We start from the raw sequence: 24,761 nt of genomic DNA on the forward strand, positions 1-24,761 counted from the left end.
TGAGAGAAAGAGAGAGAGAGAGAGACTTTTACCAGCATTCAGAGTTGGACGTCCAGGGTCTACAATCCATCTTTTGCATGGCCTTGAGATAAACAAAGAGAGAGGGAGGTTTTGGAGCTCCTCACAGATTTTTGCATGCATTGATGAGAAAGTCCTAACAACAGTCACAATCTCATGCTTTTTCTCAGCTCTCCATTTCTTCTTGTGAGTTTAACTCACTCCTCTTGTCTGGACAACTGCTTGTTTGGATGTTTAAGACGCCTGTGAAGGATTGACAGAGGAATCTGCAAAAAGGATTACCCCTTCATCTTTGTTTTGCCAGTCTCTTTATTGTAGTTGGCTTTACTTGTTACCTCACCTATATGAGATTTTCTTCAGATGGAATAATGCCTTTGTGCTGGAATAGAGGCGCTCAGTTTCAAGTCGTGTTTGCTGCTGTGTTGGTTGTTTTCTCTCTTGTCAATGCTGGACCAAACCAGGACCAAAGGGTGGCAGGGTCATCCTCATGCTTTGGAGGTTTTGATCTCTACTTTGTTTTGGACAAGTAAGTTGTTCTACCTTCTAATTTTTTTATTTTTTCAATATCATACATCCATGGCTACAGTGGTGGCAGCCAGTTTTGAGTCAGTTTCACTCCTTGGAGTGAAGGAAGCCCAATGCACAAGATATATGCATTAAACATTAATTTGCATTGGTTTAAGAAACGCTATGATGTCAGCAACATTATACAGTTATCAAGCCATCCTCACATCAAGCTGCACATCAAGTTGCAAAGCTCTTGTAGTGCTGGGCTACTTGTCAACATGGTATAATCCTCGGAAACAGAAATGATTAGCTGTGGCGATATTTTGTTTTAAAATTACATTCCAATATGTTCATATATCAACATCTTCCGCTATCTATTCAGTGGAGCCTGGAGTTTGGGTACCATGAAATCGAAAATCTTTGGCAGCTTCCACATCGTCTAACTGACCTTGTTAGACGTTGTTTTTCCTTCCTCCTGGATTCTGTCACACAGGCCTCATGAAATTATCAAACTCTAGCAGAAAGTTACTGAATTAAATCATCCTTGTCAAAATCTTTTCATGGCAACTGGACTTGAATATATTCCATTTCCTTTCAAGGGAAGAAATTCAAGTCTAGTTGCCATGAAAAGAGTTTTTCAGTTCTGCAGTTATCTCGATTTTTGATTTACACAAACAAGGTCAACTGACAGCAATTTATCGTTTCTAGATGAAATTGTCATCAGTGTCGGTAGCAATTATTGTCTTCAAAATTGAATATATCATAACTTTTGTGATATCTAAATGACTTAAATTTAACAAAAATAATCTGCAAAGACAGGCTTGTTTGTTAGAGACTGTGTACTTTTTATAAAGCATTATAGTTTAAACCTTCATCTTTATGAGTAATTAACTGTATACAAATCCTGCTCAGCGATCTGATGTCATTTTCAATTTCTCCGGAAAAAAAAGATATATCCTGGCCATAGAAGTTGCAATATACATGTATGAATGAGCTTATATCATCTTGTATCTTCCTATATTGTTATATATTATCTTATAAGGTGAATATTTTGAACAAATATATGAGCTTTTTCTTTACAAGCTACTGACTCAGGTGGTATCATTTTATTCATCAGGGCAAAGGGCACTAGTGGGTTGGGGTCTCTTCTTAATTTTTTAAACCTCCAAGATGCTGATGGGTGTCCAGGTCCTCTGTCTATTCTTGGCGGACACATTGGCCAATAGTCTGTCAAAAGGAGTGATTGTTCAAGGCCATGTTTTTAAGGAATAGTTTTATATTGCATGGGAGAACATCTGTCACAAGACATCACCTGTTCATCATCATCAGCTGTTCTATTTACTTTTCTTTTACAGTCTTCGCTCCAGGGGTCTAACGTGGCTCTCCTCCCCTCCTAGCAGCAATGTCCTCCACTTGCCCCCGGTTGTCCGCTCGCTGTATCTGCTGATCTCGCTTTTCTTCTCATCTCTGTGTCTGCACAGCTATGTTTCATTAGATCCAGATGTTTTGATGTTTTGGCCCGCTGGCTCGGCTTTTCGGGGCTGGGACTTGTGTCATGGTAACAATGGAAAAGTAGGTGTTTTTTGAAATGCAAGAAGGGGTGAGTCGTAAAAAAGTCATAAAAGTTAATTAAGTAAAAACAGTTAATACTGTTTAAAGGAAAGACATGGGAAGAGTTTGAAATTAATCAACATTCATCAATAGTCACGCAAGTTAGACAACAGAGATTAAGTTTTAAAATTAGATGTGTATTGAAATAAATTGATATTAAATGATGAATGGCCATGCTTTTCGTCATGCCTGATTAATGTAGAATACATTTATTTATTCTTATTTCCTAAAGGAGCAGGATACAGGGAACTGTGTTGCCATTTGTTTACAATTCAGTTAAAGCATCATGGAAAAAACCTGATTAGTAACAGTTAGTGTGAGGGAAAGTTGTATTCAGTCAATAAGATCAACGCTGACCTAGTTAGGGTTACAGAGCAGGCTGTCTACAAATGTAATGAGATTTCATTCATCTGCCTTGACTTACGCAGACTTAATTATAATTTCATGTTGAGATGTTGACAGTAATGTGAGCAGAACTACATCATCACTACACTTCAGAGTGACCAAGCTCTGAGTAAAGCTTTACTTACACACTTCCTCTTTTGCAGCGGACTATCTCTTTACGTATCAAGCTGTTGGGATGCATTTTACTGAAAACATCCTTTCCTTTATTAATCAAAACCTTTTTTGTAGATCTGGGAGTGTGCAGAATCACTGGGCCGAAATCTACCATTTTGTTGAGCATCTAGCTCATAAATTTATAAGGTAAATGACGACTGTCATATCACTGAGCATATATGGAGTAATGGGTGCAAAACTTATTGTGTTATTCTGCTGTAGCCCACAGTTGCGGATGTCGTTCATTGTGTTCTCCACTGAAGGAAAGATTTTAATGAGCCTAACAGAGGACAGGTGCGTACAGATCCTTTTCAGTGCTCATACTAATCCTTTGCTATCCCACCTTCAAGCTGAAAGAAATGAATATTAGACCAGATTTGGATACAGGTGTGATCATAATCCCCCTGAAATTCCAGCGTCATCTCGCTAGGTATTTTCATTCGCTACGATGCGGATTTGGTGCAGTCACCCTTGACAAACACTTCATCCTGCGGATTTGTGTAAACCTAGACTTTCTTTAGCAGAGACTTGGCAGACTCAATACCTTTTCACCGTTTTGCCGCTTATATCTTTTTGAAAGCGAGGCCTCATTTCCTGTCTTCCTGTATGACAATGTCTCGAGCCAATAAGGAAAAATGCCATTTAACTTCATTCATCAGTAACTCATTGGTGGTGTTCTCTCTAAAGAAGGTGTCCAGACAGCCCTTATTCTGTTACAACACCTCACGGTATCGATCTGTGGTTGCAGGTAATCGTTAAACAATACTATCTTCTGTTTGTCTGTTCAGGGAACGTATTCGCAAAGGACTAGAGGAACTTCAGCGGGTTCTACCAGGGGGGGACACCTTCATGCATGAGGGCATCCTGAGGGTGAGACTTTCCACAAGATTTGCATCTTCCCTATCTTTGCTCTGGGACAGGGCTAAACAGCTGCTGTGTTAGTGCAGGGAGAGTTTTTTTTTAACAATCACTTGATTTCAATTCAGCCTGTCTTTTTGCACAGGCCAGTGAACAGATATACTATGGAAACACTGAAGGTATGTTATTCTTTTGAGTTAGACACAAACAGATATTTTTTCTCTCATTTTGAACTTCAGTATGTTATGGTAAATAATGGAAATTTAGCAACCCATGTCTGTTGCACAATTATTTGCAAGAGTTCAATGCTCTCTGATCACAGGTTACCTCACAGCCAGTGTCATCATAGCTCTGACGGATGGAGAGCTGCATGAGGATCTTTTTTTCTACGCTGAGAGAGAGGTAAGAGAGATAAATGGGTCACAGGTTTTGCAATTTGGGGGGAACGTGTCTGCGTGTGACAGACAAGACAAAACACTGCAACTCTGACCTCAGTTTGATCCTCTGTGTTTTTGTGTGGCCAGACCTTCTCTGGCATCTGTACGTCTGTATCTGGCCAAAGTGTGGTCAAAGAGTGTGAATGCACAAATACATTAGTAAGTGAGATAAATTGGGGTTAAATAGGTCAATAGGTCAATAGATCAAATAGGTTGAATATCAATCTCTCGGCAGGGTTTTAGTTTTCCTTCAACAGTGGTACCAGGGTCTATAGTTTTTGTGTGTCATTCCTGTTTTGACTGAACAGTATCTTTCACTAGGAACATGGTGTTGCACAACTTAGCGTGAGAGACTAGAAAAACACAAGGCCATGTGATCGTGTTTTGAATAAAGTTTTAAAATGCAGAGGTGTAATTGGATCCAGGTGCTGAGTGACTTCCTGTTTTTGTTGTGAATCCATGACCATCTTGCAGGCCAATCGCTCCCGAAGCCTGGGTGCCTCTGTTTACTGTGTGGGAGTGAAGGACTTCAATGAGACACAGGTGGCATCTTTGTACAATTTTTCACTCCGAATTTATCACAGTTTATCACAGCACACCAAATACTCTGCAAGTTAACCCACAAGCCAGTTTGTTTAACTAACTATATATTATCACAATGGCACGTGTGTTTGTGTGAGTGATGTATATACATGAAGTGTATATATATATATATATGAGTGTGTGTGTATATATGTATGTATATATGTATACATATATATGTATATATGCGTATATATGTATGTATATATATACATATGTATATATATGTACACATACATACATATTATGTAAATATTACATATAATATGCTACACACACACACACACACACACGTAGATGTATATGCATACGTATATGTATATGAATATGTATATGTGTATATATATGTACACCTACATATATAAACAGTAATATTTCTATGTCAACATTCTTATTTTAATTTAGTTTTTTTGGGTTTAGTTTGAAAATTCAGATAAAAGTAAAGAACTTACTGCTTGGGTGTCAAAATGGCGCTAATATGTCTTTGAAATATTCTTGTTCAGCTGGCAAAGATTGCGGACAGCAAGGATCACGTCTTCCCTGTGAATGATGGATTTGAGGCTCTGCAAGGGGTCATTGACTCAGTAAGACTTTCAGCTTTGCTGCTCCACATGTAAAAACAGCACATATACTGAAAAGAGTCCCACTGAGAGCGATCTGACTATGATTGACAGGTAAGGAAATCACCTTGCAAGAGGACAACTATCACACCACAACTGAAGTAGTTTTCTTGAACATTGAAAAATGCATAAAAAAACAGAATTTTTAAGGCTCATCAAGCTGTTCACAGACACATTATCGACTCTATGGTTTATATATGAGAGTATGACCAATCTAAGCTTTCAGTATTGGCACTTTTTTATATGTTAGCTGAAGAAATAAAAAAAAACATTGTCTTGACTGGACTGTCATCAGCAAAGCCCAGTTTTTTTAGAGCCGAGAGCTAAAGGTCATGCACTTGACTGCTCCAGATTAGCTAATTCAAAGCAGTTGTTCTGCCTACATGAGTGATGGGCCGAGATTCCATCCTCTTTCCCTCAAGGGATTCGCTCAAGCTGCATTTTCCTGAAGAGCAGCAGTTAAAATTCCACACAAATATGCTCTGGGCTTTGCCTTGAGTGGTACAATATCAATTATAATGAGTAAGCAATTTCCCCCAGGGGGATCAATAAACTATTCCGATAAATAAAAGGCATGGCTATAGCTGAGAATGGTATAAATAATTCAACTTTGAGTGTAAGGAGGTGAGTGCCAGCTACTTCTGCCTTGAAAACTCCAATCACTACGGTTTCTCATTTTTCAGATTCTGAAAAGGTCCTGTATTGAGATTCTGGCAGCAGAGCCCTCCAGTATTTGTGCAGGAGGTGAGGAAATATTTATTTTCATTTTCAGAAAATATGCCACTACATTTTGATTTAGCATGTAACATTAAAGGATGAACCTTTTTTTTGGAAATTCAGTCTTAATCCTTATACTCACGAGAAAATATTAAGAAAACACTGTAGATTTCTCTTATCCGTGCCTCCATTACAAAGCTTATTTGCACAATGAATGGCTAACTCTGACAGTCTAACCTTTTCCAAGGTTCTAAACATGTAATCTAAAAACATAATTTTTTCCATAGGCGACCGTTCATCATAACAAGCTAAGTAGTGCAGAAGTATAATCAGGTGGTACTAATAGTTTTAATACATGTTATAATACATGTCTGTCATATGTTATTGTGAGGATCACGGCAAATTGGCATACAGTGGGGCAAAAAAGTATTTAGTCAGCCACCAACTGTGCAAGTTCTTCCACTTAAAAAGATGACATTCATCATAGGTACACTTCAACTATGAGAGACAGAATGGGGGGGGGTACAGGAAATCTCATTGTAGGGTTTTTAATGAATCAATTGGTAAATTCCTCGGTAAAATAAGTATTTGGTCACCTACAAGCAAGCAAGATTTCTGGCTCTCACAGACCTTGACTTCTTCTTTAATAGGCTCCTCTGTCCTCATGCATTACCTGTATTAATGGCAACCGTTTTGAACTGGTTATCAGTAGAAAAGACACCTGCCCACAACCTCAAACAGTCACACTCCAAACTCCACTATGGCCAAGACCAAGGAGCTTTCAAAGGACACCAGAAACAAAATTGTAGACCTGCACCAGGCTGGGAAGACTGAATCTGCAATAGGTAAACAGATTGGTGTGAAGAAATCAACTGTGGGAGCAATTAGAAAATGGGAGACATACAAGACCACTGATAATATCCCTCAATCTGGGGCTCCATACAAGATCTCACCCCATGGGGTCAAAATGATCACAAGAACAGTGATCAAAAATCCCAGAACCACACGGGGGGACCTAGTGAATGACCTGCGGAGAGCTGGGACCAAAGTAACAAAGGTAACACACTACGCCGCCAGGGACTCAAATCCTGCAGTGCCAGACGTGTCCCCCTGCTCAAGCCAGCACGTGTCCGGGCCCTTCTGACATTTGCAAGAGAGCATTTGGATGATTCAGAAGAAGACCGGGAGGATGTCTTATGGTCAAATGAAACAAAATAGAACTTTTCGGTAAAAACTCAACTTGTCGTGTTTGGAGGAGAAAGAATGCTGAGCTGCATCCAAATAACGCCTACACCTACTGTGAAGCATGGGGGTGGACACATCACCCTTTGGGGACGTTTTTCTGCAAAGGGACCAGGATGACTGATCCGTGTAAAGGAAAGCATGAATGGGGCCATGTATCGATTTTAGATTTTAAGCGAAAACCACCTGCCATCAGCAAGGGCAGTGAAGATGAAACGTGGCTGGGTCATGACAACGATTCCAAACACACTGCCTGGGCAATGAAGGAGTGGCTTCCTAAGAAGCATTTCGAGGTCCTGGAGTGGCCTAGCCAGTGTCCAGATCTCAACCCCATAGAAATCTTTGGAGGGAGCTGAAAGTCCAGCGACAGCCCAAAAACATTGCTGCTCCAGAGGAGATCTGCCTGGAGGAATTGGCCAAAATACCAGCAACAGTGTGTGAAAACCTGGTGAAGACTCACAGAAAATGTTTGACCTCTGTCATTGCCAACAAAGGGTATATAACAAAGTATCGAGATGAATGTTTGTTATTGACCAAATACTTATTTTCCACCATAATTTGCAAATGAAGTCTTTAAAATTCAGATAATGTAATTATTCTGGATTTTTTTCTCATTCTGTCTGTCATAGTTGAAGTGTACCTATGATGAAAACTACAGGCCTCTCTTATCTTTTTTAAGTGGGAGAACTTGCACAATTGGTGGCTGACTAAATACTTTTTTGCCCCATTGTTATTTTCAACTGTTGAAATGACGTGGTTATTTCTCTTCCCAACACAGAGTCATTCCAGGTGGTGGTGAGAGGAAACGGATTTCTTCACGCTCGCAATGTCGATAAGGTCCTATGCAGTTTTCGCATCAATGACACCCTAACTAAGAGTGAGTTAAACATGACTTAATACTCGTGTTTAATCAAATTCATTCTGCTGTCAATACCCAGTGAAAATTCCCTCAACACAATCGAAAATGGCACCCATGCCACAAAGGACCAATCTGGACTTCTGCGACGTCAGTTAAAAAGGAAAAAAAGGTCCTTAAAACCAATAGCCAGACATCTGTACTGCTGGAATTTTCTGTGACGAAGCAGAATGTCGTGCTGGGGTTAACACAATATCGTTTATAGTCATTGATTATTATATAACTACTGTCAAGAAAGGAGAAGAGAAATGCTCTGGGCGTAAAATGCAAAAGCCAGTCTGTTTTGCAGGCTTCACTTGAGGTCTGTGCTTTCTGCTGCAGCATTTTGCATTCTGGTCTAATTAAAATGTAAAAGAGACACACTGACACAGCTCCTGTTCGGTGAGCAGGTATGGTTGCTTTATGAGCAATTTGCATGACTCTGGGTGGCAGTGATACAAAACATGTTACTAATAGATAAAGTGGTTTTATTGTAAATTCCCTGTTTTGTATTCAAAATTATTAAATTATTATTAAATTAAATTATTGGAACTTCAGGCATCTCTATTAAGTATCCAACTATAATGTTGCAATTTGGTGTACCATGTTCTTTTGGGGTAGATCCAGGGTTTACTGACAGGTAGAAAAAAATAGAAAATGTAACTTTAATACAAAGCAAAAAAAAAAACATTCATTCCAAAACAGTCCGACCAAATGGAGAGAAAAAAACATTGTTATACTTGAACTGCCATGTTGCCATTTTTGCATTATTGTCATAATTTATTTATTTTTTCGCTTTATATCCTCAGACAAGATGCAAAAAGTTTCTTTTTCTATCAGTTCGCAGCCCAGTTAAGTTCAATGTGAAGCCAGACAATTGCAGTGACGATAAATCTATGTTGTTGCTTTTTACAATTGAAAATTGCTTGCTGATCTGTATAGCACCCACAAAATTGGAATTATATCCATGCTTTCTGTTACTGCTTCCAAAAATATCAACATCAAAACAAGACATTCAGTGTGTTCATTTGTCATGACAGAGGAATAAAGCGTTCTTTCCATTTCACTGCATCGGACATTCTCCAGTCAGATCGTGGAAACAATGTACACATACTATTACAATTAATTCCAGGCCCATGACAGACGGATTTTTCTCCTCTGTATTCCCTCATGTACTGGATGTGGATTGTTTAGACATAATCATCTGGTACTTGTTTACTAAACATCAGTGAAAATGATTTGGCACCAGTTAGATCATCTGGATTTAGATGTCTATAAGGAAACTCAGCTCACGCCGAGCATTGACTTTTCTGCCCCATCTTCTGCCTACAAATACAGTGAAAAGAAAAAGGAAAGCTATAATATGCAGCTACATGTGTTAAGCAGATGAATAAATGTCTGACTTCGTGTCTCAAGGAAAAAGTAGCAGTAAATACAATCAGGCGAGCTGGGATTTGGCAGGTCTCACAGACAATTTTAAAGAAACAGTCTGGTGATACTTTAATGGGGGTTATTTTTAAAACAATTGTCAATGTTAAAAGACCACAGGAACAAATTTTTTTGGTCGGTAATTATTCATTTATGATAATCAGATAATAACCTTCTAATTGTTACAATAACTACCAACTCACTTTATCCCCCTCAGCAAATTAATTCTAGCTATTTTAAAGACAAGAGAAAATGTTTAATTCTCCATGGAATCAAATTTTGCAAGGGGAAAAAAAATACAATAACTTTGAAGAAAAGGGCTATAATTGTCTTAATAGCAAGATATAATCAATCATTGACAAGATAGAAATTAATATATATGTAATAATGGGTGGCGTAGTGGTTAGGGCTTCCACCTGGTTTCATTCCCATGGGACTTTTTTTGTGGGGTTTGCATGGGTTTCTTTCAGGCTGTCTGGTTTCCTCCAACTGGTCAAAAGCAAGCAGTAGAGTCATTGGAGACCCAATATTGGCCAGATGTGTGGATGGAAAAGTGAATGGTTGTGTGTCGAAATGCAGCCCTGTGTTGACCGGCAGCTGGTCCAGGGTGAACCCCAACTTTTACCCAACAACAGCTTGGATAGGCCCCAGGCCAATGGAACCCAAGTGCAGAATAAGCAGCGTAGATAATGGATGAATGAGTTAATATTTATGATATTAGACAATAATATCCATATGCTGTGTGCATTAACCACATCTGTAGATAAGAAAGGCTCAGGAGTCTTGGGCACCTTAATTTGGGAGTTACAACACAAAAAGTTTGAGCGCTCCCTGATTTATGCTCGTCATCCCGCATGTCGGTTTTTGGATCATTTACAGGACTGTCTCAGAAAATTTGAATATTTTGATAAAGTTGTTTATCTTCTGTATTGCAATTACAAAAACAAAAATGTCATACATTCTGGATTCATTATAAATCAACTGAAATATTTCAAGCCTTTTATTATTTTAATATTGCTGATTATGGCTTACATCTTAAGTAAGCCAAAAATCCTATCTCAAAATATTAGAATATCATGTAAACGTAATTTTTGTTTTTTTTAATTGCATTACAGAAAGTAAAGAACTTTATCACAGTATTCTAATTTTCTGAGACAGTCCTGTATGTGCACACACATATACATTTATATGTTCCACTACATTCACTCTGCACTATAAGTGTGATTACACACAATAATTAAAGCATTATGTGACACTTTCGAATTTGTGATCAAAAAATTACATAATTACAGCAGCTGGTAGCCAGCTGCATCTCATCTTTCCATTCAATCAGTCATGACCACTGCTTGGTCTACAGTACTGCCTCCCTTATTTGAGGGGACTGACCTAATATGTGCATCGAATTAAAAAGAGTGCTAGACAAGAGAGTGATGTCAGGGAAGCGGACATTTTAAACATGAGCAGTGAGGTATACATATTTTTTACATTCCATATAGATTCATAGTATATTGAACAGCTGAATTGTGTTTTCAGTGTGGGAACAAAGTATTTGTGTGAGTGCAGAAAGCTCCGCCTTCATGTACAAATGTGTGCTTTGGCATTTTGGGTATTGGTGAAAAAGGAAAAAAGGGTTTTCTGAAATTTCTCACATTTCTGGAATTTCCCTGGCCTATGATATTCTTCCTAATACAGTCATTTTACTCCCACTCTTCCCATTTTGAGCCACTGATTGATCCTTTAGTTTCCATATGTTTACAGATGAATTGCTGCATCACTGAAGGAGAGCATTGCAATAAGTGTAATGGAAGCATCACAGTACACAAACATTAATGTGTGTGTGTGTGTGTGTGTGTATATATATATATACACACACACACACACATATATATATACATACATATATTATATGTATATATATACATATAATATGTATAGGCACATTTTTCCTTCAGCACCACACTTGTTTCCTGTAAAGTCATTTTCTTATACATGCATCCTCCCTGATGACATCAGAATTTAGAGGTTAAGCAAAGATTTTTTTTTTTTATTCCAAGCCAGGATTTGGTGTTTCTTCCAATCTGTTTTTTTGTTGTAAAATTATGAGCCAGTTCTAAACTGGTTAAGTTTGCATGCAGAATAGGCACCAAAACAGGCCAAATGTGTAGTTATGCTCCCGATGTGAATCTATTTAAATATAGAGGGCTGACATGTTTGCTTCTGAAAGTACTTTGTAGACACGAGAATTCTGGAGGGTCATGCATTTGAGGTTGTAATCCCAGTTAATTTCTTGATTATATCTCGTCCCCAAGCTCTTGTCTGCACCGCTCCATAAATCAAAACTTAGGGCTGGAGGGTAAACAATTCAATGTAACCTCATGACACGGATTTGGCATGTTTGCCAGCATTTAAATCCTCAGGGGGGCAAACAGTCATTTGTGGAGAAATAGTTCCCATCACCTCTTCATTGTTGCTTGCTCTTGCTTGTTCTTTAAGACCGTCTTCAAGACCTTTTCATAGCAGGAGACTGTTTGTAGAGCAAGGTGGGAGTAGAGATTAACTCTGCATAGAATTCCATCTAGCTCAATTTGTATTGATGCTGAGCTGTTTTCAGCAACCCTGGATTACCCTGCTCTTCATTCTGCATGGGATTTCGGGAGAATATCAGCCATGACCCATGCGGCTCTTGTGTTGATTTCCTCAGTTCTTGGGTATGCTCTCTTTCTGCCAGAATAAACAGAAAGGCTTGGGCCGCTTGCTGGAGCTCCTTTTCCAAACGCCAGCTGGACATGGAGAGGACCTAGTTTTGCCCTGAAAACAAAAGTTGTTGAGAAAGGCTTTTCGTTGTGTTTCTGAGACGGATACAAATGGAGTCCGAGACCAGAAGCCAATGATTTGGAAGAAAACAAACAGCTTTTCGAACTGTTTTAAAATCGGAGTAACTGTGAAAGATGTGGCATGGCTTGCGTTGCATTTCTACTTGTAAATTGTTGATATTCTCCTCTTGTACTGCGAATAACTTACAATTTCAAGTGAAACCATGTGGTGTTAATTGGCCAGTAATGCCTTTCGATGAGACAAACCAATGATGAGGTCCCTGATGTCATGCCTTATTCATGTCAATGCCGAAAAAGTACCTGTCAAGAGGAAAACAGCCTGAATTCTCTCTTACAATTTTGTTTTCTGTCATGACCCTTCCCCTCCTTTTCTGTAGTGGTAAAGCCTCTGGTTGTGGAAGACACGTACCTTCTCTGCCCTGCACCAGTGCTACAGGATGAGGGAATGTATGTCTTTTGATTTAATTTTATCAATTTCCAGTGATTTTACCAAGACGCAAATGAAATGACAGCTGAGACTCTGTTCTCTGTCTTTTCAGGGCAGCAAATCTTTATGTCAGTATGAATGAAGGTCTCAGTTTCATCTCAAGTTCAGTCACCATTACCACCGTGGGCTGTGTGAGTACAACATAACATATCCGCATTTAACTGCAAGGACCAGCATCTATTTTATCAAGCTGTATTCTAGCTTAAAAAAACAGACCGACGCACTGCAGCGGTCTGGTATGTTTCCATGACTAATGTATTTAATCTCTGTCAAACTGACACCATAATCTATAATGTAGACAAATGTAGCTTCAAAAATGTAGGGGTAAAATTATAAACCTTTTCCCAGTAATGTAACTACTCCTTCCAGTGACACAGACAGTGTACAAATCTCACCAGTTTTGCGATCTTCACTCCTTAGACTTACAATCCCATCTACACACTCGCTAATTCTCATCACAATCTCTCTCCGCTCTACGAGGATGGGCTTATCAAGTGAAACTAAATTGGTCAAATGACAGGCAAAAAATTGTGATTTCTCACTAGCCACTTCCATGCCAGAACAGAAACCAATATCAGAAGCATATATGCGTTACAATCCTTTCATAAGCAGATCATTATCTATAACCAACAAAGCTTTTGTTTTAGATGGATCTTCTCAAGCTATTCCCCCTTGGGGATCAAAAAAGTAATTCTGATTCTGACATTAAACCCATTGTATTTCACCCTAGAATAGCTAATGTGGCTTAAATAACAACAGCATAATGGTTTTTTATAATGCTGTATATATTGCTGCATGATAGCGGGCCTGTATACATTGGAATTAATGTAATCATTCACAAATATCACTCAGTAGCGGCAAAAACTTCATTTTCTTTCCGCACTGTTCTGGAAAGGTAAAGTTGCACGGGCTTAACCTACACATACGCGGCATCCCGTATTTATCCGTCAGCAGAATCGAGTCAGCTTTTGATTCCTGATTCCACGGAAGAACAAGATCAGGACAAAAAAAAAAGACCTTTTTCCTGCTAATTGGCCAGTTTACATTTAACTAGTGCTCCGTATATCCAGACTGTCTGTGTTTACACGTCTGTCTCTGTCACAGTCTGATGGGACTATCCTGGCCATCGCGCTGCTCATCTTAATGCTGCTTGTCATCTTGGCTCTCCTCTGGTGGTTCTGGCCTCTCTGCTGCACCGTGGTAAGATGTTTAAAGCCTTTATGCAAAAAATAATATGCAGACATGCAGCATTTCAGATAGTCTGACCCTCCCTCCAAATCCCAGATACCAACAAAGTGTTTTGTGAAATGGCAATAATGTCTGTGGACGACAGGGTGGAGGAAAAACGTCTTTTCCAGGTTTGTCTTGTTTGGCTAACGCCCCCGGAGGCATCTCTTTAACGTGAACAGCATTCTCATGGCGAAAAGCTTAGGCGGCGTGACTCAGTAGAGCCAATTGACCTTTTTGGATTCCTGCAGCAGAATGTGGTCCGCATCCAGAGAAGGTCAAGGGCTACTGGGTAAATGTGTGTTTAAGTCATTTAGCTTCCGTCGAAATAATTGTTTCCAAAGGTCACAGCAACGACTCCAGAGACTCATCTCTCAAGACTCCCATAGTATAGAAAACTGGAGGACCTACATTCGGCACTCTCTCTAAACCAGTATCCACTGTGGAATACAAAACTATTATATGCACTAAATTTCTTGCAATGATGTTAAATTGATATAAAATCAGCAGAAAAAAAAAGTTGGAAAAAATGTTTTGATGACAGGCAGCTGTTTTGGCTAAAAGGAAGGGAAATGTGCACGGAAAAGCATGCCAATGTTTAGACAGTCGTCAAACTGCCAGCATCACAACATTGCAGGAAATGATCTTGTTACTCTCAATCTGTATTTATCTTTTCAATATGAGGATTGCCTTTAAAATTCACAAAAACACTTCCAGTGCTGGAAAGTCAAAAATGGCCCGAGAAAGATGTTAGCTTCTGCAACATGGCTTTCCCTCCCTTTTCTTTGTCTGTTGTCCATTTTGCTGCACTTCAATCTAAGTTGTTCTGCTTTGGAAAGTGATGCTGGGTTACCATGGGAATATTTTTGGTCTGGGATTTGGAGGGCCATGGAGGAAATTCACAAATAAAATCGGGCTCTTTCTATTTGCCAAGAGCTTTAAAACTAGAATGTCTTTTATTTAAACTCTGGATAAAAACCACATTGACATCGTGGCAAAGATGACAAAGACACTGGAGGAGTGTGAGGAGCTGGTGCCAAACTAGACTGCCCAGAAAGTAGGGAAACAACACTTATAAATAATACACATTTTACCAATAATAGTCCTCCATGCAGAATGCAAGAAACAAAGAATACAGTTTTCAGAGTCAACAACCCTGTGCCAAAATATCTGGAAGGCAGATTTCTAGGTCATTGCACTGCTCTTGTAAGTAGCAGAGACTTATGAAAAAAAAAAAACAAAAAAAAAAAACAAGTAATCAGCTATGTGTTATTGTGTAACTACCCTGCTGCAGACAGAGAACACATTGCGGGTGATTGGAAAGCCATACCGATTTGTTGATTGTTTTCTGATGTCTGACTCATGAAATGCATCCCTCTCCCCCCCAGATCATCCATGAACCACCACCACCGGCTGTGGAGGATAGCTCGGTATGCAATGTGCCTTTCCATACAAAGCTCTATTCACAAGATTTGTATTCTGTGAATGTTTCTGGTGTGTAATTATTGACTTTACTTTAAAAGTTCAGCCCGAATCATCAAGCATTGTCACTCAGTCTGACAGATCTTATTCAGAAAATCTGACATATCTGTGAGTAGATGCCTCCCAAGAATAACAACAACAGCTTTTACAGTGGACCCCTCCCGGGTTTTAAAGAAGCCATCTGTGATATCATTTGGTGATCTTTTCAATTTTCTCCTCCAGAGCTTGTTGGATTTGAGCGGATTTTGGTGTGAAGTTGTTCTGACTAGTGACGTCGTTCCACATGAATCGTATTGAAATACCATTTGCTCCCTCAAATCCCAAATCAAGCAAAGACAGAACAGAGGGACAATTGTTAAGGCCATTTAAACTGTGAATGATGCTTTAGTATCGATCATAGCTTCCTCTCCTTGACATCCTAGTAGATTCGTCTGGCAAAGTGAATTTAAGACTTTACAACATTGGCCTTTGGGGTTTGTTTTCTCCTTTGATTTGACAAATAGCTAAGAGGGAACAAAAACAAAGCCCCTTAGAATCAACCCGGTGACCATTTGAGAGGCCCAGAGGTGCTCCCATGTGGTTCTGTATTTAGACCAAAGTGCAGTCAGTCCCTCTTACACGCAAGAAAAAGTATGTTTCATGATGCTTATAATAGCTTTATATCTTACTTGAGCAAGTGATCGCCAAACCAAATGTAATATTTTTACTTCTCGTCACGTTTACCTGCAGGATGATGAAGATTTAGAGACACCAAAGAAGAAATGGCCAACCGTAGATGCGTCCTACTATGGAGGAAGAGGAGTTGGAGGAATCAAAAGGATGGAGGTATAATGAAGGGGAGCTGTAGATGAGTGCAAAAAGGCAAAGATAAAAATTGTTTGTAATACAACATATATAACAATACAAAATTCCATATTCAAAAATAACTGCAAAAGTATGCTACACCAGGGAGGGACCTTTTAACTTTTCTATGGATTGGAAAAAAAAAAAAGTTTTGTCATTCTGATGAAATCTGATATTGTGAGACACGTTGTTAAAAATGGAAAAAAAAAAAGGCTAGAATAACAAGGGTCAAAGACCATTACCTTGACAGTTTTACAAACTGACTAGGACCCACTAATGCATCAGAATGAAGCTATTAAAGTGCCTAATGGAGGAAAAGTTTACCAGTAACCATCAAGTTGACACTGACCGTTATAGATTCAGTAGTGAGCGGTGGCTTGAAAAACTTGGCCCCAATGGAAAAGTTGGAAGGGAAAAGAAGCAGAGGAAGAAAACCGATGATGACGATGGCCAGTGTCAACGAGTGGTTTGGTAAAAGAGGTGAAAAACATCAGGAAATTGAGATGAGTTGTGATGGATTATGGCACCTGGAGAGACAAAGAAAGGGAATTATTTGAATTATCATCAATTGTATCTGCCCAGATAATGACTTTAGTCCCTAACAGAAATAGTCAGTTTATATTAGTCAGAGTTGAAGCAGTTTGTTGAATTCATGCACATGGGTTTCAAGGGTCAAGTTAGTTAAAATATATATTTATATACACTGCTCAAAAAAATAAAGGGAACACTTAAAAAACACATCCTAGATCTAAATGAATGAAATATTCTTATGAAATGCTTTGCTCTTTACACAGTTGAATGTGCTGACAACAAAATCACACAAAAATGATCAATGGAAATCAATTGTATCAACCCATGGAGGTCTGGATTAGGAATCACACTCAAAATTAAAGTGTAAAAACAAACTCCAGGGTGATCCAACTTTGATGTAATGTCCTTAAAACAAGTCAAAATGAATCTGTGTTGCTTCCTGATTGGACACTATGATTTCACAGAAGTGTGATTGACTTGGAGTTACATTGTGTTGTTCAAGTGTTCCCTTTATTTTTTTGAGCAGTATATATATTTTTCAACCTTGGCTGGGTTTTGCGGGCAGCATATCGGTGCAGTGGTCAGCACTTCTGCCTCACAGCACCAACTACCGTGGTTTGACTCCTGCAGGGAGCCTTTCTGATTTGAGTTCACATATTCTCCCCGTGTCTGCATGGGTTCTCTCCGGTTCCCCCTATGGTCCAAAAACATGCAGACGGTTAATCCGGAAAAATGTATGAATGAGAGATTGAATGGTTGTTTGTCTCTATATGCGATAGGCTCCAGAATTCTCTGTGACCCTAGGTGTAGGACAAGCAGTAGATAATGGACGGATGCTTGGGGTTTGCAGCCTCCGACCGCTCCGGTTACCTTTTTTCGTTTGTTTTTTTATCTTTGGTTTAAAACATTATCAGCTGGAGCCTAATGTAGTCTCATTCAATAGGTTCGTTGGGGTGAGAAAGGCTCCACTGAGGAAGGAGCAAAGCTGGAGAAGGCCAAGAATGCCAAAGTGAAGATGCCAGAGCAGGAGTATGTGATACCCCCCATGCGGATTCTCAACAATGGCATGCACAAACCCCCCGGGCCCCGGAAGTGGTACTCTCCCATCCAGGTACCGCAAATGCAAAAAATGAAGCCACGGTCTTTCAGTCCAGTTTGCAGATGTTGACACGTAAACATGACACACACATAATGGAGTAGTAACCCACAATTGTCCATCATAAAAATAAGTGACACTGTGAGATTTCTTTCGGAATTATATTAAAACAGCTCAATTTGTATTTCTCTTTTCTATTTAGGCTACGATGTGCGTTACTTATTAGCAAACACTTTTTAATTATTTCTTATTCATGTGATTAAGGATCGGAGGATAAAATATGATTAAAATACCACTGAGAATGTTGCAAGAGATGATGGTTAGGTGACCGCTGGCACACAGAGCAATCCTCTTAAATGCACAATACTGAAGCTTCCCCACTGGGAGAGGGATTGCTGATAAAAACCAGATGCTTTTTTGACTGACCTCTTTGGAGCAGAGCTACACAGAAACCGGCTTTGTGAAATGCAGCAACTGCATTCATGCTCGTATGCTCTAGATATTTGCTGTTTATTAAACTCTGAGTAAGACTCGGTTGAACTGAAATGACAACGGGAGTCGAACAATGCAAGTCATTTAGTCGCAGGGTGGTTTATGGTGCTGGGAATGGACGGAAAAAGGAAAAAAAAAAAAAAAAATTCAAACCGTTCAACAAAAGCCTGGTTTTGATCAGTGACAATGACAGCGTTTGAGTAGCAGTTTTTGGTCTTTTCAATAGAAATTGTTTGAGCTTTGTATCTCTCCTCTGTTTCTATAGAGCAAACTGGATGCGCTGTGGGTTCTGTTGAGAAAAGGCTACAACCGAGTGTCTGTAATGAGACCTCATCCCGGTGACAAGGTAAGAACATGAAACTGCACAGGAAGATTTTTTTTATTTAATTAGCCTTTTGTCAGACATTTGCTTTGCCTTTGGCTCCCAAATGAGATTATTTAGTATCAGGAAAAAAAGAAAAAGAAGAGAAACTGGAGCAGCTGTGAGCAACGGAGTGTTCATAGAGATTCCTGGGAAAGGTTTCTGCAAGTGGCGAGTCAGATGGCAGCATGTGGTTTCACCACAGCACCATGCATGCGAATGCATCTGCTTAAGTCATTATGGAAAAGCAAATGTGATTTGCAAAGACCAGCTGTACAGGGTGGAGGGGGGCATCGGCCTGCTAATATCTATTGTTGACTGCTGACATGTAATCAGACACTGTTGGATGCATGAAATTTCAACACCATGATGTAATTCTTCATATAATCTCTCAAACACATGGGCCATCTTTACATCAGTGATATTAAGTGTCCGGTACGAGAGCGTTGCACCAGACCACTTTCAATTCACGACTCCTGTGCCAATAATCGGGGTTGTGATTCTCCTATTAAATGTGTTTTTATGTCAAATACATGTGTTGATCTCGGTAAACTTTATCGAGTGGCACAGAACTTAAATCTTAGAATTATATATGGCTAAAATGAGAACATGATTTTCGGCTCCACCGACGAGACGTCACTTCCCTTAAAATCACAGATGATTTCATTTGAGAATTATGAAGCAGAACTTTCCATCAATCTTTCCTCCGCCCTTTATTGTCCAATCAGATTGTCCGCCTTGCAGCTCTGAAACCACTTGATATTAAATACATATGAAGGAATTAAACAATCAAGTATTTGTATGATTTGATATACCAAACACTTTAACTTTGAAGAATTTAAATGGATTTTGCCATTCTACGCTTCTTGAGTTTTTGCTGCTAAAGGAGTATCAAACAGTGTGGCCAGCGCGGGGAAAACATTCAGAAGATTAAATCTTTGGAAGAACAACCAAAACAGTTTTGGAACACAAATACGTGCAGTATCCATGATGACTTCGACCAAACTAGCTTTTCTGGGTTGCAATCTGGGTCATTTCTTTGTCGCTTTATTTTTCCAATTTCCCATCAATATTAATGCATACATATATGCTTACAACATATAATGCAGTCCTGGGTGAGATGGTTGTTTCTACAAAGGTGGGTCTGCAGCTTTCGACATTGAGGCAACATTAATCATCCTTTCACCAATTCACATGCACATAGCGAATGAATCAACAGTCAATAACAACATCAGACATCTTTAAACTAAGTGTGTGTCAGGACTATTAGAAAAAGGAGCAGCCTGACAAGGGAGAAGAACCCCACCAACCGCACGACAAGCAGTTGGTGTGGAGCTGAACCGGGTTTAATCAAGAATAAAAGTCTCTCCGAAGAGAAAAAGTCATGACAATCACAATTTAAAGTCCTTACTTGGACTAAGTACATGACATGGGCAACATACATTGCAATTAAGCCTCTACAGACCTGACTGATGAGAACACGGCATGAGCAGAAATTGCATTTAAACAGAAATATCATCGGAAACAACATCAGACTTGGAATCGAGGATAATAGAAAATCATCAGACATTAAGTTGGGGGGAAAATAAGGAATAATGCAAGACATGGAATCATGGACAAAATCAGGAACACTAAATATGGAAAAATGGATAGAAACCAGGAATACACACCACGGATCAAATTTGGATGAAGTGGCACCCATTAAGGGCTTCGCACCACACATATACATATATTTCCTGGGGGAAAGGGTCCTTCTCATTGTATGTCTTGATTAGTGAACCAATACCTAAAAAAAAAAATCTTTGTGATTTGTAATACCCTGCTCTTCACCTGGATCATTTCAGGCCTTAAGCTTATTTTGTGAATATGTGAAACACTTCCCTTTTGGTGTGGCCTGGGGTAAGCAAGTAGGGTGCAGCAGGTCAATTTTTTGAAATTGAAAAAGAATCAGTATAAAATCTGTAGTTGTAAATTGCACTATATGGTTTGTTACAACAATGATATAATTGAAACAAACTTATTGCAGTGTAACAGGGGTAGTTCTAAAAACCAAAGCATTTGTTATTCACCTTCTCACGTGTCAAACGAAGGTCAGGTAAAGATTCAATCCAAGGGAAAACCGAGTTGCTGCATCAAACCTCGCAAGAGAAGTAGAAGGGAGCCAATTTTCAAGTGAAAGAAAGAAGAAAATTGAGGGAAATCTTAAAAGCCTACACTCTGCGGTCCAGCATAATCTTGTAAACACAATGTCTGTCTCGCATAATAAGCAGACACGTGGTCACATGCTTCCCCGTGTGAACATGACATGCCAATGACTGCGAATGAATGAACTTCAGAGCGAGTTCACATGTTTTTACAAAATTGTAAAATTTGGGCATTGTACAAAATTAACTAAACAAATAATAAATGTATACCAAAGGTTGAAAATTTGTCTTAACCCTCGTATTATGTTGAAAAAAAATCCCATTGATTATGTGGAAATCTACACAAAACAGTCAAATCAAACAGGTTACACCAGTAACAACTTTATCATAGATGATGTAAACATTCAGAAAAGAAGACAGACGACAGATTTTTAAGCCCAACACTATATTCATGAACTGTTTAGTTAAAGTTTTTCCCCTTCACATTTTTCTTTTTTCATTTAACGAGCCTATCATAATATACTGCTCAAAAAATAAAGAGAACACTTGAACAACACAATGTAACTCCAAGTCAATCACACTTCTGTGAAATCATAGTGTCCACTCAGGAAGCAACACAGATTCATTTTGACTTGTTTTAAGGACATTACATCAAAGTTGGATCAGCCTGGAGTTTGTTTTTACACTTTAATCTTGAGTGTGATTCCTAATCCAGACCTCCATGGGTTGATACAATTGATTTCCATTGATCATTTTTGTGTGATTTTGTTGTCAGCACATTCAACTGTGTAAAGAGCAAAGTATTTCATAAGAATATTTCATTCATTTAGATCAGACCTGCGTATTTCATGGCCCGGGAGTCAAACGTGGCCCTTTGGGCGTCCCTGCATGAGGTCAATTAGAAAATGCATGAGAAAACATTTATTCTGTTCATGTCATACAAGTGTGGTGCTTTTCTATTATCATTGCTTTGGCCCTCCAACTTTCTTCAGGTTTATCATGTGGCCCTGTGTAAAATATAATTGCCCAACCCTGATTTAGATCTAGGATGTGTTTTTTAAGTGTTCCCTTTATTTTTTTGAGCAGTGTACATCATGCGATCCTCTGACGTTGAGTTAACATTGTCATTTCAGGGCAGATGCATGAACTTTACCCGTATGAAGTCCCCACCTCCTCGTTACCCCAACTACATTCACCATTCTTCTCCGATCTACAACCCTCCCGCCCGGAACCCGCCGGCACCGCAGAGCACTCTCCCACCCACACCCACCAGCTCTCTGTCCTCGCCATCATTCTCCTTCACCCTTCCACTGCTGCCTCCGACGCCTCCTCCCAGCTGCACCGCTCCGTCCCCTCCTCTCACTCCTCCTCCCTACACCCCGCCTCCCAGCCGGGCCCTTCCATCTCCCGCCCCGCACATACCGGCCGCACCGCCGCTCCCACCCACCCCGCCGCCCGCCTCCCCTACTGGTTCTCTACCTCCCCCGCCGCAGGGACCCCCACCGGGACGAGCCCCGCCACCTGCCCGTCCTCCGCCGCGCCCCGACCTGTAACCCGCGCGGGGTCAACCCGACTCCACAAGTCCCACCCGCAAACGGCGCGCAGCGGTCCTCGATTGTACCTGCGAGTGAGCACTCCAAAACGCCCGCTCAGCGGCCCGCGGCCTTTATGCCCTGTAAAGTGGAGACGAGAGGACTTGTTTTCAGCTATTTGTCTACAGTGACTTTTGTACACATTTAGCCCAACAGTGCAATTACTCTGATGCTTGAATTACACAGAGATTCCCTGTTCGTGAGGTCACACAGGTGGGCTCGGAAACACTCGCCTCCATGGTCTTCTGCTGTCATTGCCTCCCCTGGACACACACGCCTGGTTAAAGACCGAGCGGTTTGATGACGAGCCGAAACTAATACACGAAAACATTTGTGCCTTTTTCGATGCTCCTATTAGACATAAACAACTCATATTGCATATTGTTCCACATACAGACCTTAGGAATATTTAGACAAATCTGTTTTAGGTTTTGTATTCTTGAATGTTGAACAATTGCATGCGATAATACTCCAGCATTTTTTTTTTCCTAACCTTTATAGCACACACATACATTCTTTATCTGTAGTTTAAATGCCTTTTAATCACTGAATTGTAGACCATTTTAAGTTTTAATGTTAAGGTTTAGAAAAGCATTGCTTAACAAAAAGAAGTGTTTATTGAGACATGAATGCATCAAATGTGTGACTTAATTTCTAATAACTTTTATCTCCCCTCCCCTCCCTTGAGACCGGCATGATGTGAGTCACAGCTGGCCTGTTTTGCGCGCATCAGAGCAAACAGTTGGAACCGAAGTGAATTGTATACCTGACCAAGATTAATGTAGTCAAGACTATGGTCACGGTTGCTCCACATTTCAGAAATAGATAGAGAAAAAAAAAAGAGAAGACAGAATCAGGGAAATCCTTTGCACATCCTCTTGCTCATCCACTCATGGTCCTTGAGCTAAATGTAAATAGTCTTTTTGATATAGCCATCACTATGTGTGTATGTATGTATGTGTGTGTGTGTGTGTGTGTATGCCAGAGAGAAAGAAACAACTATTTGTGACAGCAAAGTGTCCCGTGCCCTTCGTGGCCGATTGCACAATGCTCATCTCTACTCCTGGATTTAAACGTTTTTATCCATTAAAGAAAACTGACTTTCTTTCTACAAAGCAATCTCAGTTCCTCTGACCTTAAAACCTGCAAAAAAGGGAATAAAACACATTGCTATGTGAGAGCACAGGAAGCTCAAGGTGCATTTCAAGTTTAGAATTGAAACATTGATGTTCTTCGCCAAGGACAATGGAATCTCTGTCCGCAATGGTTCAAATTGAAGCTGTAAGAAGAAGTTGGTGTTATACAAACATAAAAAGCTGAAAAGATTGTAAAAATCCAACAATGTTTTTTTTTTTTCGTTTCCTTCAAAATATAATCCCGAAACTGATAAAATGAGATTCAGGCTTGTCCGTGTTCTACAAGTACATTTTCTCAGCTTCAAAACTCGATTTACCTGTCAAGGTGGAAGAGGCATTTTTAAGCGGTTAAAGAAACAGCTTGTTTCTTTGATCCTGTCAACACTTCTCACCTGAATAGGTTATTTTAATAATATTCTGTATTTTAATTACACGGTAGCTTGAATTCCGAAAGTGCTGGTCCAAGTTTTTATTTTTTTTACAAAACAAAAAGCTGAACTCTTTTTCAAAAAAAAAAAAAGAAATTGCAATGACGTACATATAAGAACATTCGAGGGTTGGAACGTTTTAAGAATAAGTTTAAAATTATACTTTATATGGAGGCGATCAGCGCAGTGATGTAAAACTGGAGTGTTGCATTTGAACTTGACAGTCAGGGTTTTTAAACAAGAAACAGGTGAAAGTTGAAAATCTCTGGCCACTGAGTTTTGTACAATCTGGAAAATCCAAATGTTTTAGTAATTTTGTTAAAGAATTCAGAAGAATGAAACATCCTCACCTCTGACTTGCTCGGTATTTTGTCTCTGATTGCGTGAGTCAGTCACGAGGATTTCTCCGTGTCTTTATTTAATTCAGTGCTCGACCATGTCTTCACACTTCAAGGGAGATTATAACAACATTAAGCGCTTTTGAGCCATCTGGTACTGCTGATGAAAAACAACTGATTGTCCTCAATAATACCAATAATGATCACACCCTGTTCCCAAATAATTCGACCAAACACAACCTAGGTAGACAAAGTATTACATGACAAATCATAAAACACTCGGAGACCAAATATGCT

The 24,761-nt window shown here is 39.5% G+C and overlaps 1 protein-coding gene across 1 annotated transcript; it reads left to right on the forward strand.

Annotated features, from left to right (window-relative positions):
* Nucleotides 1-145: 145 nt before the first annotated feature.
* On the forward strand, nucleotides 146-23,677 carry antxr1a (ANTXR cell adhesion molecule 1a). Its single transcript, XM_086173449.1, has 18 exons — nucleotides 146-544; nucleotides 2,770-2,841; nucleotides 2,917-2,988; nucleotides 3,483-3,564; nucleotides 3,698-3,731; nucleotides 3,875-3,954; nucleotides 4,464-4,532; nucleotides 5,075-5,155; nucleotides 5,875-5,935; nucleotides 7,929-8,027; nucleotides 12,685-12,754; nucleotides 12,847-12,925; nucleotides 13,899-13,994; nucleotides 15,410-15,451; nucleotides 16,233-16,328; nucleotides 17,821-17,988; nucleotides 18,731-18,811; nucleotides 22,104-23,677. The coding sequence occupies exons 1-18, from the start codon at nucleotides 363-365 to the stop codon at nucleotides 22,521-22,523; spliced, it is 1,884 nt and encodes a 627-aa protein (XP_086029575.1). The 5' UTR covers nucleotides 146-362; the 3' UTR covers nucleotides 22,524-23,677.
* The last annotated feature ends 1,084 nt before the right edge of the window (nucleotides 23,678-24,761 follow it).

This window comes from Fistularia commersonii, chromosome 26 (genome assembly GCF_037954325.1).
Source record: "Fistularia commersonii isolate RoL2024-O1a breed Wild chromosome 26, RoL_Fcom_v1.0, whole genome shotgun sequence".
NCBI classification, from domain to species: Eukaryota; Metazoa; Chordata; class Actinopteri; order Syngnathiformes; family Fistulariidae; genus Fistularia; species Fistularia commersonii.